Below are 16,441 nucleotides of genomic sequence, written 5' to 3'. Positions count from 1 at the left end.
TCATTTTTTGCAACATCCAAACGTGTGTTAGGGTTTGCACTTTAGTATCTGGGCAAGTGCAATATGTTTACCTTCATCAACTATTAGCTTGTGAGTGTATGCTCTGCTGTTTGATAGATTTTGGTCTATTTTCTTGCACGTGAGGGTCTATTAGGGCGATTTAGGGTTAGTCTACGTTGAGCGGGGGCGCCATTGCGCAGGATATATAGGGTGCCAACCTCCGCGGCAAGGTAGGGGACAGATAGTCGGTACCCTAGGGTCGGAGAGCACCCTGTATCTGTTTTGTATCTTTCTGTGTCAAACAGTAGATACTGGTTTTAGGTTGTATGTGGGATAAGTTTTTTTCATTATAAAGTTAATTATTAAATGTTAAGTTTTATTGAGTATTGTATTTCTATTCTGTATATGGTGTTCCTTTGCTGTGAATTTGTATAAGGCTTGAGTCACACTAGCGAGTTTTACGGACGTATGAGTGCAGAAAATACGTCCGTAAAACACGCCTAACAAACGTCCCAATTATTCTCTATGCCCCTGCTCCTATCTGCCGTATTTTACTGATCAGTATTATACGGCTTTCTACGGCCGTAGAAAATCGCAGCATGCTGCGTTTGTCACCGTATTGCGCAAAAAAAACGCCAATGAAAGTCTATGGAAGCCAGAAAAATATACGGATTACACACGGACCAGCAGTGTGACTTGCGAGAAATACGCAGCGGTGTTAGAGAGAAAAGCCGATAATTCAGTGCGGTGTACAGTAAAATCACACTGACAGCTTACAGTAGAATAGGTAGAATAAATGTGGACACATAGAATAGGTATATATATATATATATATATATATATATATATATATATATATATATACTAGATTGTGGCCCGATTCTAACGCATCGGGTATTCTAGAATATGCATGTCCCAGTAGTATATGGACAATGATGATTCCAGAATTCGCGGCAGACTGTGCCCATCGCTGATTGGTCGAGGCAACCTTTATGACATCATCGTTACCATGGCAACCATTATGACATCTACGTCGATACGGTGCCAGTCGCTGAATCAGAAACGTGGGATTTCTACGTCATTTATGACATCATCGTCGCTGTGCCCGTTGCTGATTGGTCGAGGCCTGGCGGCCTCGACCAATCAGAGACGCGGGATTTCCAGGACAGACAAACGGAAAAACCCTTAGACAATTATATATATAGATATGTCAGTGAGACACATATATGTATATATATTATTACTTCATACAGCGCTAGATAGCTTTAAAGCCGGTAATTCAATTTCCGGCTTTTGCTATCTCCTTCCTAAACCCGACATGATTTGTGACATGGATACATACAGTAAACCATCTCATATCACCTTTTTTTTTTGCATATTCCACACTACTAATATTAGTAGTGTGTATATGCAAAATTTGGCCGTTCTAGCTATTAAATTAAAGGGTTAAATGGCGGAAAAATTTGGCGTGGGCTCCCGCGCAATTTTCTCCGCCAGAGTAGTAAAGCCAGTGACTGAGGGCAGATATTAATAGCCTGGAGAGGGTCCATGGTTATTGGCCCCCCCTGGCTAAAAACATCTGCCCCCAGCCACCCCAGAAAAGGCACATCTGGAAGATGCGCCTATTCTGGCACTTGGCCACTCTCTTCCCATTCCCGTGTAGCGGTGGGATATGGGGAAATGAAGGGTTAATGCCACCTTGCTATTGTAAGGTGACATTAAGCCTAATTAATAATGGAGAGGCGTCAATTATGACACCTATCCATTATTAATCCAATACTAGTAAAGGGTTAAAAAAACCACAACATTATTAAAAATTATTTTAATGAAATAAAAACAAAGGTTGTTGTAATATTTTATTCTACGCTCAATCCACTCACTGAAGACCCTCGCACTGTAACAAAAAAAATAAAAATAAACCAACAATATCCATACCTTCCGCAGATCTGTAACGTCCAACGATGTAAATCCATCTGAAGGGGTTAAAATATTTTGCAGCCACGAACTCTGCTAATGCAGCGTTGTTCCTGGCTGCAAAACCCCGGGGAATGAAGGTAAAGTAGGTCAATGACCTATATTTACCTTCATTTGCGGTGAGGCGCCCTCTGCTGGTTGTCCCTAGATCGTGGGAACTTTCCTAGAAAGCTCCCAGGTTCGAGTTCATATGAGGACAACCAGCAGAGGGCGCATCTTATGAACTTGAGCCTGGGAGCTTTCTAGGAAAGTTCCCACGATCTAGGAACAACCAGCAGAGGGCGCCTCACCACAAATGAAGGTAAATATAGGTCATTGACCTACTTTACCTTCATTCTCCGGGGTTTTGCAGCACGGAGCAGCGCTGCAGTAGCAGAGCTCCTTGCTGCAAAATATTTTAACCCCTTCAGATGGATTTACATCGTGGGACTTTACAGATCTTCGTAAGGTATCGAGGGTCTTCAGTGAGTGGATTGAGCGTAGAATAAAATATTACAACAACCTTTGTGATTTTTTCATTAAAATACTTTTTAATAATGTGTTTGTGTATTTTTGTCACCCTTTACTACTATTAGATTAATAATGGATAGGTGTCATAATTGACGCCTCTCCATTATTAATTTGGCTTAATGTCACCTTACAATAGCGAGGTGGCATTAACCCTTCATTACCCCATATCCCACCACTACACGGGAATGGGAAGAGAGTGGCCAAGTGCCAGAATAGGCGCATCTTCCAGATGTGCCTTTTCTGGGGTGGCTGGGGGCAATAACCATGGACCCTCTCCAGGCTATTAATATCTGGCCTCAGTCACTGGCTTTACTACTCTGGCGGAGAAAATTGCGCGGGAGCCCACGCCAATTTTTTCCGCCATTTAACCCTTTAATTTAATAGCTAGAGCGCCCAAATTTTGCATATACACACTACTAACATTAGTAGTGTGGAATATGCAAAAAAAAAGGTGATATGAGATGGTTTACTGTATGTAAAATGTCTCATATCATGTCGGGTTTTAGGAAGGAGATAGCAAAAGCCGGCAATTGAATTACCGGCTTTAAAGCTATCTAGCGCTGTATGAAGTAATAATTTATATACATATATGTGTCTACTGATATATATATATATATATATATATATATATACAGTATATATGTTTTTTTTTTTTTTTTTTTACACATGGATCCCTTGTATAGCCGTATGTTGGTTTTGCAAGCCTGCGAGAAAAACACGCAGTACGGATGCCATACGGATTGCATACGGAGGATGCCATGCGCAAAAAACGCTGAAACACCCTGCCTACGGAGGAGCTACGGACCACTATTTTGGGGACTTTTCAGTGTATTACGGCCGTAATATACGGACCGTATTGTCTTACGCTGAGTGTGACTCCAGCCTAAAGGTACCTTCACACATAACGATATCGTTAACGATATCGTTGCTTTTGGTGACGTTGCAACGATATCGTTAAGGAAATCGCTATGTGTGACAGCGACCAACGATCAGGCCCCTGCTGGGAGATCGTTGGTCGCTGAACAAAGTCCAGAACTTTATTTCGTCGCTGGATCTCCCGTGGACATCGCTGGATCGGCGTGTGTGACACCGATCCAGCGATGTCTTCACTGGTAACCAGGGTAAACATCGGGTAACTAAGCGCAGGGCCGCGCTTAGTAACCCGATGTTTACCCTGGTTACCATCCTAAAAGTAATAAAAACAAACACTACATACTTACCTACCGCTGTCTGTCCCCGGCGCTGTGCTCTGCACTCCTCCTGTACTGGCTGTGAGCGTCGGTCAGCCGGAAAGCAGAGCGGTGATGTCACCGCTCTGCTTTCCGGCCGCTGTGCTCACAGCCAGTACAGGAGGAGTGCAGAGAAGCAGAGCGCCGGGGACAGACAGCGTTAGGTAAGTATGTACTGTTTGTTTTTTTTACTTTTAGGATGGTAACCAGGGTAAACATCGGGTTACTAAGCGCGGCCCTGCGCTTAGTTACCCGATGTTTACCCTGGTTACCGGCATCGTTGGTCGCTGGAGAGCGGTCTGTGTGACAGCTCTCCAGCGACCAAACAGCGACGCTGCAGCGATCCGGATCGTTGTCGGTATCGCTGCAGCGTCGCTTAATGTGAAGGGGCCCTAAGTGTCAGGGCACGACACTTCTACACCGCAAATACAGCAGCCTCAGGCTATAGGAGACTGAAGTCAATGTCTGACTACACCTCCTATGTTGTGGCCATATCAGCTTTGAACTGGGCATGCCCAGTGGAGCTCAGCATCTTCTCCACTCAGATCACAGTAATTCCCGGTGAGCACTGATCGGGGCACCAGGTCTGCGGCAGTGACTTCATCCAATGGCGCATACTGTTGGGAGTCATGCCGCAATCCTGTGCTCACCAGTAATTACTACGATCTGAGCAGAGAAGCTGCACTAACTAATCACGTAGTGCCTACCTATGCTTTTGCAGAAGATGTATCTTAAAAGAAGCACAGAAAGACCACTGACACCCTTTTAGACCACACACTATCAGAACACCAACACTTGGATATCTATGCCAACTTTTCCAAAGTGAGTTGAACTAAGCTAGGGTGTGGACTAGTGAGAGCCGACAAAATCATCATAAATTAGGTCACAGAGGTAGCCTAAATTATGGCAAAAATGTAGTCCAGCACATGGTTGTCGTACATTTGCACGGCAACTGAAAGATGTGATAAATTAAACGGGCATGAAAACTTGCGCACAAATAATACTTAAAAGAAAATGAGAGGGCACGGCTCAAGCCAACAATTGGTAAGCAGGCGAACAAGACTTTCAAATGAAGTAAAACCTCCAGCTCCGTGGTCTCGCAATTTAATTCTTGTACAGATGCACAAGGACGTGAGTATGTTAGATAATCACACAGAAAAAGCAAATCCAACCTCTGCAAATGGACCTAAAAACCTTGCAACTTTTATTTCTGGAATTTGAATGTTACAAAACTGCATCTAGTCAGTAAAACCCAACACATTTCACCCTTGAGGTCTTGAAATGGGTACCGGGAAAAAAAAAGCTAAACTTTAATATTACAGGGACGCATCCAATATTCATAGATAATCAATACTTTACTGTTAAAAAAAAAAAAGATTATAAAGACATACCCAGAGAAACTCATGGGGTCTAAATAATATCAGATAGATCTGCCAGTCAGCAATAGTACTCACAATGTGCAATCACAAATACACTAAGGGTATGTGGACACGTCAGGATTTCTTGCAGAAATTTCCTGAAGAAAACCGGAAATTTTCTGCAAGAAATCCGCATTTTTTTTTGCGTTTTTTTCCCGTTTTTTTTCAGCCTTTTGCAAGCGAAATTAGCTTGCAGAATGCTAAAGTTTTCCAAGCGATCTATAGCATCGCTTGGAAAACTGACTGACAGGTTGGTCACACTTGTCAAACATAGTGTTTGACAAGTGTGACCAACTTTTTACTATAGATGCTGCCTATGCCGCATCTATAGTAAAAGATAGTATGTTTAAAAATAATAAAAAAAAATGGTTATACTCACCCTGCAGACAGCCGATCTCCTCAGCGGCGTCCGTTCCTATAGATGGTGTGTGTGTGCAGGACCTTCGATGACGTCGCGGTCACGTGAGCGGTCACGCGACGTCATCGCAGGTCCTTCACACAGACCATCTATAGGAACGGAAGACTCCGGGGCCATCAGAGGGTAAGTATATGACTATTTTATATTTTAATTCTTTTTTTTTTTTTACTAATTATATGGTGCCCAGTCTGTGGAGGAGTCTCCTCTCCTCCACCCTGGGTACCAATCGCACATAATCTGCTTACTTCCCGCATGGTGTGCACAGCCCCATGCGGAAAGTAAGCAGATCAATGCACTCCTAGGTGTGCGGATCCCCGCAATTCCGCATTTTTAATGAACATGTTGCTTTTTTTTCCGCGGAAAAAAAAGCAACATTTGCAGTAGAAATGCGGAATACACTAATTAATAGGAGGCATATGTAAGCGTTTTTATAGCGAAAAAACCGCGAAAAATACTGAACGTGTGCACATGGCCTAAAAGTTGTAGGCATTGTTAGCATGCCTTGTGCCCGAGGATAAATAACCAAGAAAATCCCCTATCTCTATCCACAATAAGGGTACCGTCACACAGTGGCATTTTGATCGCTACGACGGCACGATCCGTGACGCTCCAGCATCGTAACAATATCGCTCCAGCGTCGTAGACTGCGGTCACACTTTGCAATGTACGACGCTGGAGCGATAATTTCATGACGTATGTGCGATGTAGAAGCCGTTGGTTACTATGCGCACATCGTATACAATATCGTGCACACCTTTGTTACACCATGCAATCATGCCGCCACAGCGGGACACTAGACAACGAAAGAAAGTTTCAAACGATCTGCTACGACGTACGATTCTCAGCGGGTCCCTGATCGCAGGAGCGTGTCAGACACAGCGAGATCGCTGGAACGTCACGGATATATCGCTGGAACGTCACAAATCGTGCCGTCGTAGCGATCAAAATGCCACTGTGTGACGGTACCCTAAGCCTATACATCAGTGCCTCGTCCATTAAGGTATACACACGAATAATGGAGAGTCCAAATGCCAGGTACATGGCAGAACTAAATGGTTGGAGAAATAATAACATTTTAGATCCTATCCAAACATGTTTGATATCCCGGCGTCATCTGGAGGGCAGACACTAAGATCTTGCCATAGTGAAACACTGAGGACGTGACTTTATCACGAAGCTGCGACATTTTAGCCGAATTACCATACTATATTTCATGTAGTTGTATTCTGCCCTGACACAAGACAAGTAAGCTATGATGTACCGTATTTTTTGGACTATAAGATGCACTTTTTCCCAAAAAATTTTGGGGGGAAAATGGGGGTGGGTCTTATAGTCGGAATATACTTACAAATAGTGTGGCGGCAGCAGGAGTCGGGCGACTCTACGGCGGCCCCGGTCTGACATTGCAGGGTGATGATCACACTCCCGTACCAAGCTGGTACAGCAGGCCTCTTCGGCGCTTTGTCGTGCAGGGGACTTCGCCGGCATTTTGTGAATGCCTGGAGGCCCTCGCACATCCATTGATGCGGTAGCCTCCAGGAAAATGGCCGCCAGGGGCACCGTATGCTCAGATTGAGGCACCAAGATTTCGTTGCCGAGATCTCAATCTGCTGCGATGCGGTGGCCTTTGGGGGCGGCGCATTATCAGACTGAGATCTCGGCAACAAGATCTTGTCCTGAGATCTCGTTACCAAGATCTCAATCTGAGCATGCGCCGCACCTCAGAGCGCCGAAGAGACCTGCCGCAACAGCCAGGGATGGAACTTCCCAGAGGCCACTGAATTTCAGCAATGGATGTGCAAGGGCCTCCGGGCTTTCACAAAATGCCAGCGGAGCCCGCCGCACCACCGAACCAGTCAGGGAGTCATATTGCCAGACCACCGAACACCCCATGACCATGCTCCACAAGCGCTGCCGATCCCCCCGGTAAGCTGAACACTGACTGTAAGACGGCTCACGATTTGAAACATTAATTTTTTTCCCTATTTTCCTTTTGAAAATTTGGGGTGCGTCTTATGGTCCGGTGCATCTTGTAGTCTGAAAATTACGGTATTCATAAATACATCATGAAAAATAAGAATGGAGCTAGAATAAAAGGAGGGTTCTTGTACTTAAAAGGGTTATCATATGAATCATTTTCATGCCATAAGTCCTATCCATCTGGTATACTTATGTCATGTTCTGGAGATATGACGATGCTCCTACTTTAGGGATATTCATAGTGTAGGAATCCGCATGATCATACTATTCTGATGAGGTTTTCGGACCTGTCCCGACCTTCTTTACAATGCACCATTTTGTGCCCATACACTGTTGGCAAGGGTATCTCGAATCTCCTCCGACATACGTTCTGGGTCGGACTCTTCCTCTTCACACTCACTGGGCTGTTCCAGTTCTTCCTCTGCGGCTTTTTCTAGCCATCGCTCTTGGAACGGATCCCCACGAGACTCGCAAATATTATGGAGAGTGCAGCAGACGGCAATTAAAGTCGGTAGGAATGAGAGATCGAGGCCACTGCATTTTAACAGACAACACCAACGGCCACCGAGGCGTCCGAAAGCCACTGGAGACACGCGCAGGGCAGAAAAAAACTGCCTATTCAGTTCTGACCGCTCGGGACGTGACTCTGCGGCAAAAGGCGTCATCAGCCAGGGCAGACGGGGATACGAACGGGATCCTAACAGGTGGATGGGTACTTCCATCCCGTCCGCAGAGTACCTTGTGTTAGGGAACAGAGTTCCTTCCGAACCCCACTCATAAAGCTCTGACTTCAATAAAACCTGACAGTCGGAGGAGTTTCCGGGACTGCCGATATTCAGGTCCCAGAAGCAAAGGGATGAGTCTACAACGGCCTGGAGTACCACAGAGTGCCAGCCTTTGCTATTGAAATACTGCCCAGCGCCTTCTTCAGGGGGTGTTACAGGGACATGGAAGGTGCCAATGACACCAGCCAGCCGCGGGATACCGTAACGCTGCTCAAAACCCTTCACTGTGTCCCGAAGAAAGTCTCCTTCAGGAACGGAGATGAACTTGGGTGTAAGGATGGAGACCACCGCCTCACAGACGTCCTGGACAATCTTACATAGAGCGGAACGTGATACTCCAAAGATTTTCTGAGTGGTTAGGTATTCACATGTAGAGCCGAGGCGCCACAAGGTGATGGCCACCTGCACGTCCGGCGGGATGGCGTGACCCACGCTGGCATCCATTTTCTGGAGGACTGGCCGTAGCTCATGGCACAGATAGTTATAGGTTGACTTTGTGACGCGAAAACTCTCCATCCAGTCCGAGGGGGACAAGGTTTTCTCCATCACCGTGCTCCAGAGCGCCGAGGAGTCGACGTCACTCCACATCGGACTGGCTGGCGGCTCGGTATCTGGTGCCGATGATGTGACGCAACCGTCCCGGCGGACCAGCAGCCGCGATGTCCAGAGGACGGCAAAGCGCAGGCGCTCCCTCGCCCTGGTGCGCTGGAAGCGTAACATCCTCCGCCGCCGGTCACATTCCCGTCTACGTCTCTCCTTCATCAGACGGACGTAATACAAAGAGCAGAGGCCGACCGTCCCCGCACACAGCGGCCGAAGCCCCCGCTCCCTGGGCAGCCCCTCATCACGTGGCACATGGCCCTCTTCGCTGTTCTCAGACTCCATGATGGCGGCCACGCTGTCCGTTACCGTGCAGCCACGAACCGTCTATCCGGTCTTACCCTCAGTGTCAGAGGTGGGCCGTGGCCACAGGGTCCAGTCACACTGTCAGTCACACACACCTCACCCTCACACTTTTCCCGCCCAGTGCTCGGGAGGCGGGGCCAGGGCTCGGCGTCCTTTCCCGCCTTTTCTTCACAGCTGTGTGTTTCCTCACCGTCAGGAGCCGCCATTATTCTCCATTTTTCACCCTTGTATTCAGCTCATTTCAATCACTCAGTTGCAGATACGGGAGGGAATAAAGGTTTATTGTAGAGTCCGTGGGCGGAAGTTCCGCTGCCTCACGTAATATGGCGGACATCAGGGTGACGGATGTGACGTCACAGGTGCGGCAGGAGGAAGCAGGAAGAGAGAGATGAGCGGCTCAGCTGTGACCTGCACACAATGGAGACGATGCGGAGCCTGCTGGTCCCGGGGCTGCTCCCTGAGCGCTGCTATGACGAGTTCTTCCTCCAGTACAACCTGCTGCACGGTGTGAACAGGACCGTGAGCCCCCGACATGTAACGACCCCCGACATGTAACGAGCCCCCGACTGAGGAGCACTGAACCCCCGACATGTAACGACCCCCGACTGAGGAGCACTGAGCCCCTGACATGTAACGACCCCCGACATGTAACCAGCCCCCGACATGTAACGACCCCCGACATGTAACGAGCCCCGACTGAGGGGAACTGAGCCCCTGACATGTAACGACCCCCGACATGTAACGAGCCCCCGACTGAGGAGCACTGAACCCCCGACATGTAACGACCCCCGACTGAGGGGAACTGAGCCCCTGACATGTAACCAGCCCCCGACATGTAACGAGCCCCCGACTGAGGAGCACTGAACCCCCGACATGTAACGACCCCCGACTGAGGGGAACTGAGCCCCCGACATGTAACGAGCCCCCGACATGTAACGAGCCCCCGACTGAGGAGCACTGAACCCCCGACATGTAACGACCCCCGACTGAGGGGAACTGAGCCCCCGACATGTAACGACCCCCGACATGTAACCAGCCCCCGACATGTAACGACCCCCGACATGTAACGAGCCCCGACTGAGGGGAACTGAGCCCCTGACATGTAACGAGCCCCGACATGTAACGACCCCCGACTGAGGAGCACTGAACCCCCGACATGTAACAGGCCCCGACTGAGGGGAACTGAGCCCCCGACATGTAACGACCCCCGACATGTAACCAGCCCCCGACATGTAACGACCCCCGACATGTAACGAGCCCCGACTGAGGGGAACTGAGCCCCTGACATGTAACGAGCCCCGACTGAGGGGAACTGAGCCCCTGACATGTAACGAGCCCCGACATGTAACGACCCCCGACTGAGGGGAACTGAACCCCCGACATGTAACGACCCCCGACTGAGGGGAACTGAACCCCCGACATGTAACGAGCCCCGACTGAGGGGAACTGAGCCCCTGACATGTAACGAGCCCCGACATGTAACGACCCCCGACTGAGGAGCACTGAACCCCCGACATGTAACGAGCCCCGACTGAGGGGAACTGAGCCCCTGACATGTAACGAGCCCCCGACATGTAACGACCCCCGACTGAGGGGAACTGAACCCCCGACATGTAACGAGCCCCCGACATGTAACGACCCCCGACTGAGGAGCACTGAACCCCCGACATGTAACGACCCCCGACTGAGGGGAACTGAGCCCCTGACATGTAACGAGCCCCGACATGTAACGACCCCCGACTGAGGAGCACTGAACCCCCGACATGTAACGAGCCCCGACTGAGGGGAACTGAGCCCCTGACATGTAACGAGCCCCCGACATGTAACGACCCCCGACTGAGGGGAACTGAACCCCCGACATGTAACGAGCCCCCGACATGTAACGACCCCCGACTGAGGAGCACTGAACCCCCGACATGTAACGAGCCCCCGACTGAGGAGCACTGAACCCCCGACATGTAACGACCCCCGACTGAGGGGAACTGAGCCCCTGACATGTAACGAGCCCCGACATGTAACGACCCCCGACTGAGGAGCACTGAACCCCCGACATGTAACGAGCCCCGACTGAGGGGAACTGAGCCCCTGACATGTAACCAGCCCCCGACATGTAACGACCCCCGACTGAGGGGAACTGAACCCCTGACATGTAACGAGCCCCCGACATGTAACGACCCCCGACTGAGGAGCACTGAACCCCCGACATGTAACGAGCCCCCGACTGAGGAGCACTGAACCCCCGACATGTAACGAGCCCCCGACTGAGGAGCACTGAACCCCCGACATGTAACGACCCCCGACTGAGGGGAACTGAGCCCCTGACATGTAACCAGCCCCCGACATGTAACGACCCCCGACTGAGGGGAACTGAGCCCCCGACATCTAACGAGCCCCCGACTGAGGAGCACTGAGCCCCCGACATGTAACGACCCCCGACTGAGGGGAACTGAGCCCCCGACATCTAACGAGCCCCCGACTGAGGAGCACTGAGCCCCCGACATGTAACAGGCCCCTGACATGTAACGACCCCCGACTGAGGGGAACTGAGCCCCTGACATGTAACCAGCCCCCGACATGTAACGAGCCCCCGACATGTAACGACCCCCGACTGAGGGGAACTGAGCCCCCGACTGAGGAGCACTGAACCCCCGACATGTAACGACCCCCGACTGAGGGGAACTGAGCCCCCGACATGTAACGAGCCCCCCGACTGAGGGGAACTGAGCCCCCGACATGTAACGACCCCCGACTGAGGGGAACTGAGCCCCCGACTGAGGAGCACTGAACCCCCGACATGTAACGACCCCGACTGAGGAGCACTGAACCCCCGACATGTAACGAGGCCCCGACTGAGGAGCACTGAGCCCCCGACATGTAACGAGGCCCCGACTGAGGAGCACTGAGCCCCCGACATGTAACGACCCCCGACTGAGGGGAACTGAGCCCCCGACATGTAACAAGCCCCCGACTGAGGAGCACTGAGCCCCCGACTGAGGGGAACTGAGCCCCCGACATGTAACGAGCCCCCCGACTGAGGGGAACTGAGCCCCTGACATGTAACCAGCCCCCGACATGTAACGAGCCCCCGACTGAGGAGCACTGAACCCCCGACATGCAACGACCCCCGACTGAGGGGAACTGAGCCCCTGACATGTAACCAGCCCCTGACATGTAACGACCCCCGACTGAGGGGAACTGAGCCCCCGACATGTAACGACCCCCGACTGAGGGGAACTGAGCCCCTGACATGTAACGAGCCCCTGACATGTAACCAGCCCCCGACATGTAACGAGCCCCCGACATGTAACGACCCCCGACTGAGGGGAACTGAGCCCCCGACATGTAACGAGCCCCCGACATGTAACGAGCCCCCGACATGTAACGAGCCCCCGACATGTAACGAGCCCCCGACATGTAACGACCCCCGACTGAGGGGAACTGAGCCCCCGACTGAGGAGCACTGAACCCCCGACATGTAACGACCCCCGACTGAGGGGAACTGAGCCCCCGACATGTAACGAGCCCCCGACTGAGGAGCACTGAGCCCCCGACATGTAACAGGCCCCCGACTGAGGGGAACTGAGCCCCCGACATGTAACGACCCCCGACTGAGGGGAACTGAGCCCCCAACATGTAACAACCCCCGACATGTAACGAGCCCCCGACTGAGGAGCACTGAGCCCCCAATATGTAACAAGCCCCTGACATGTAACCAGCCCCCGACATGTAACCAGCCCCCGACATGTAACCAGCCCCCGACATGTAACCAGCCCCCGACATGTAACAAGCCCCTGACATGTAACCAGCCCCCGACATGTAACGAGCCCCCGACATGTAACGACCCCCGACTGAGGGGAACTGAGCCCCCGACTGAGGAGCACTGAACCCCCGACATGTAACGACCCCCGACTGAGGGGAACTGAGCCCCCGACATGTAACGAGCCCCCGACTGAGGAGCACTGAGCCCCCGACATGTAACGACCCCCGACTGAGGGGAACTGAGCCCCTGACATGTAACCAGCCCCCGACATGTAACGAGCCCCCGACATGTAACGACCCCCGACTGAGGGGAACTGAGCCCCTGACATGTAACGAGCCCCTGACATGTAACCAGCCCCCGACATGTAACGAGCCCCCGACTGAGGGGAACTGAGCCCCCGACTGAGGAGCACTGAACCCCCGACATGTAACAAGCCCCCGACTGAGGAGCACTGAGCCCCCGACTGAGGAGCACTGAGCCCCCGACATGTAACGAGCCCCCCAACTGAGGGGAACTGAGCCCCCGACATGTAACGAGCCCCCCGACTGAGGGGAACTGAGCCCCCGACATGTAACGACCCCCGACTGAGGAGCACTGAGCCCCCGACATGTAACGAGCCCCCGACATGTAACGACCCCCGACTGAGGAGCACTGAGCCCCCGACATGTAACAGGCCCCTGACATGTAACGAGCCCCCAACATGTAACGAGCCCCCGACTGAGGAGCACTGAGCCCCCAATATGTAACGAGCTCCCGACTGAGCAGCACTGAGCCCCCAATATGTAACGAGCCCCCGACTGAGGAGCACTGAGCCCCCAATATGTAACGAGCCCCCGACTGAGGAGCACTGAGCCCCCAATATGTAACAAGCCCCCGACTGAGGAGCACTGAGCCCCCGACTGAGGAGCGCTGAGCCCCCGATATGTAACAAGCCCCCGACTGAGGAGCACTGAGCCCCCGACATGTAACGAGCCCCCCGACTGAGGAGCACTGAACCCCCGACTGAGGAGCGCTGAGCCCCCAATATGTAACAAGCCCCCGACTGAGGAGCACTGAGCCCCCGACTGAGGAGCGCTGAGCCCCCGATATGTAACAAGCCCCCGACTGAGGAGCACTGACCCCCCGACATGTAACGAGCCCCCCGACTGAGGGGAACTGAGCCCCCGACATGTAACGACCCCCGACTGAGGAGCACTGAGCCCCCGACATGTAACAGGCCCCTGACATGTAATGAGCCCCCGACTGAGGAGCACTGAGCCCCCGACTGAGGAGCACTGAGCCCCCGACTGAGGAGCACTGAGCCCCCGACATGTAACGACCCCCGACTGAGGAGCACTGAACCCCCGACTGAGGAGCGCTGAGCCCCCAATATGTAACAAGCCCCCGACTGAGGAGCACTGAGCCCCCGACTGAGGAGCACTGAGCCCCCGACTGAGGAGCACTGAGCCCCCGACATGTAACGACCCCCGACTGAGGAGCACTGAACCCCCGACATGTAACGACCCCCGACTGAGGAGCACTGAGCCCCCGACATGTAACGACCCCCGACTGAGGAGCACTGAACCCCCGACATGTAACGACCCCCGACTGAGGAGCACTGAGCCCCCAATATGTAACAAGCCCCCGACTGAGGAGCACTGAGCCCCCGACATGTAACGACCCCCGACTGAGGGGAACTGAGCCCCCGACATGTAACGAGCCCCCGACATGTAGCGACCCCCGACTGAGGAGCACTGAACCCCCGACTGAGGAGCACTGAGCCCCCAATATGTAACAAGCCCCCGACTGAGGAGCACTGAGCCCCCGACTGAGGAGCGCTGAGCCCCCGATATGTAACAAGCCCCCGACTGAGGAGCACTGAGCCCCCGACTGAGGAGCACTGAGCCCCCGACATGTAACGAGCCCCCGACTGAGGAGCACTGAGCCCCCGACTGAGGAGCGCTGAGCCCCCAATATGTAACAAGCCCCCGACTGAGGGGAACTGAGCCCCCGACATATAACGACCCCCGACTGAGGAGCACTGAGCCCCCGACATGTAACAGGCCCCTGACATGTAACGAGCCCCCAACATGTAACGAGCCCCCGACTGAGGAGCACTGAGCCCCCAATATGTAACGAGCTCCCGACTGAGCAGCACTGAGCCCCCAATATGTAACGAGCCCCCGACTGAGGAGCACTGAGCCCCAATATGTAACGAGCCCCCGACTGAGGAGCACTGAGCCCCCAATATGTAACAAGCCCCCGACTGAGGAGCACTGAGCCCCCGACTGAGGAGCACTGAGCCCCTGACATGTAACGAGCCCCCCGACTGAGGAGCACTGAACCCCCGACTGAGGAGCGCTGAGCCCCCAATATGTAACAAGCCCCCGACTGAGGAGCACTGAGCCCCCGACTGAGGAGCGCTGAGCCCCCGATATGTAACAAGCCCCCGACTGAGGAGCACTGAGCCCCCGACATGTAACGAGCCCCCCGACTGAGGAGCACTGAGCCCCCGACATGTAACGACCCCCGACTGAGGAGCACTGAACCCCCGACTGAGGAGCGCTGAGCCCCCAATATGTAACAAGCCCCCGACTGAGGAGCACTGAGCCCCTGACTGAGGAGCGCTGAGCCCCCGATATGTAACGAGCCCCCGACTGAGGAGCACTGAGCCCCCGACATGTAACGACCCCCGATTGAGGAGCACTGAGCCCCCGACATGTAACAGGCCCCTGACATGTAACGAGCCCCCAACATGTAACGAGCCCCCGACTGAGGGGAACTTAGCCCCCGACATGTAACGAGCCCCCGACATGTAACAACCCCCGACTGAGGAGCACTGAACCCCTGACTGAGGAGCGCTGAGCCCCCAATATGTAACAAGCCCCCGACTGAGGAGCACTGAGCCCCCAATATGTAACGAGCTCCCGACTGAGGAGCACTGAGCCCCCAATATGTAACGAGCTCCCGACTGAGGAGCACTGAGCCCCCGACATGTAACGAGCCCCCGACTGAGGGGAACTGAGCCCCCAATATGTAACGAGCTCCCGACTGAGCAGCACTGAGCCCCCGACATGTAACGAGCCCCCGACTGAGGAGCACTGAGCCCCCGACATGTAACGAGGCCCCGACTGAGGAGCACTGAGCCCCCGACATGTAACGACCCCCGACTGAGGGGAACTGAGCCCCCAATATGTAACGAGCCCCGACTGAGGAGCACTGAGCCCCCAATATGTAACGAGCTCCCGACTGAGCAGCACTGAGCCCCCAATATGTAACGAGCCCCCGACTGAGCAGCACTGAGCCCCCAATATGTAACGAGCCCCCGACTGAGGAGCACTGAGCCCCCAATATGTAACGAGCCCCCGACTGAGGAGCACTGAGCCCCCGACATGTAACGAGCCCCCGACATGTAAGAGCCCCCGACTGAGGAGCACTGAGCCCCCGACATGTAACGACCCCCGACTGAGGAGCACTGAACC

General features: G+C 53.0%; 2 protein-coding genes across 2 annotated transcripts in view; one reads left to right on the top strand and one right to left on the bottom strand.

Annotated features, from left to right (window-relative positions):
- Nucleotides 1-7,831: 7,831 nt before the first annotated feature.
- Nucleotides 7,832-9,199, bottom strand: LOC138674904 (uncharacterized). The gene has a single exon (XM_069762728.1). The coding sequence runs from the start codon at nucleotides 9,197-9,199 to the stop codon at nucleotides 7,832-7,834; it is 1,368 nt and encodes a 455-aa protein (XP_069618829.1).
- Nucleotides 9,200-9,567: 368 nt separating this feature from the next.
- The window catches only part of MPDU1 (mannose-P-dolichol utilization defect 1), a 40,465-nt gene continuing 33,591 nt past the window's right edge, over nucleotides 9,568-16,441 (top strand). The window contains exon 1 of the mRNA XM_069767573.1: nucleotides 9,568-9,725. Coding sequence (XP_069623674.1) covers nucleotides 9,638-9,725 — 88 coding nt within the window. The 5' untranslated portion in view covers nucleotides 9,568-9,637. The remainder of the gene's footprint in view (nucleotides 9,726-16,441) is intronic.

The sequence above is a fragment of the Ranitomeya imitator genome, chromosome 4, assembly GCF_032444005.1.
Source record: "Ranitomeya imitator isolate aRanImi1 chromosome 4, aRanImi1.pri, whole genome shotgun sequence".
Lineage (NCBI taxonomy): Eukaryota > Metazoa > Chordata > Amphibia > Anura > Dendrobatidae > Ranitomeya > Ranitomeya imitator.
Note: the sequence above shows the minus strand (reverse complement) of the source record. Positions and strands in the feature narration are given on the sequence as shown.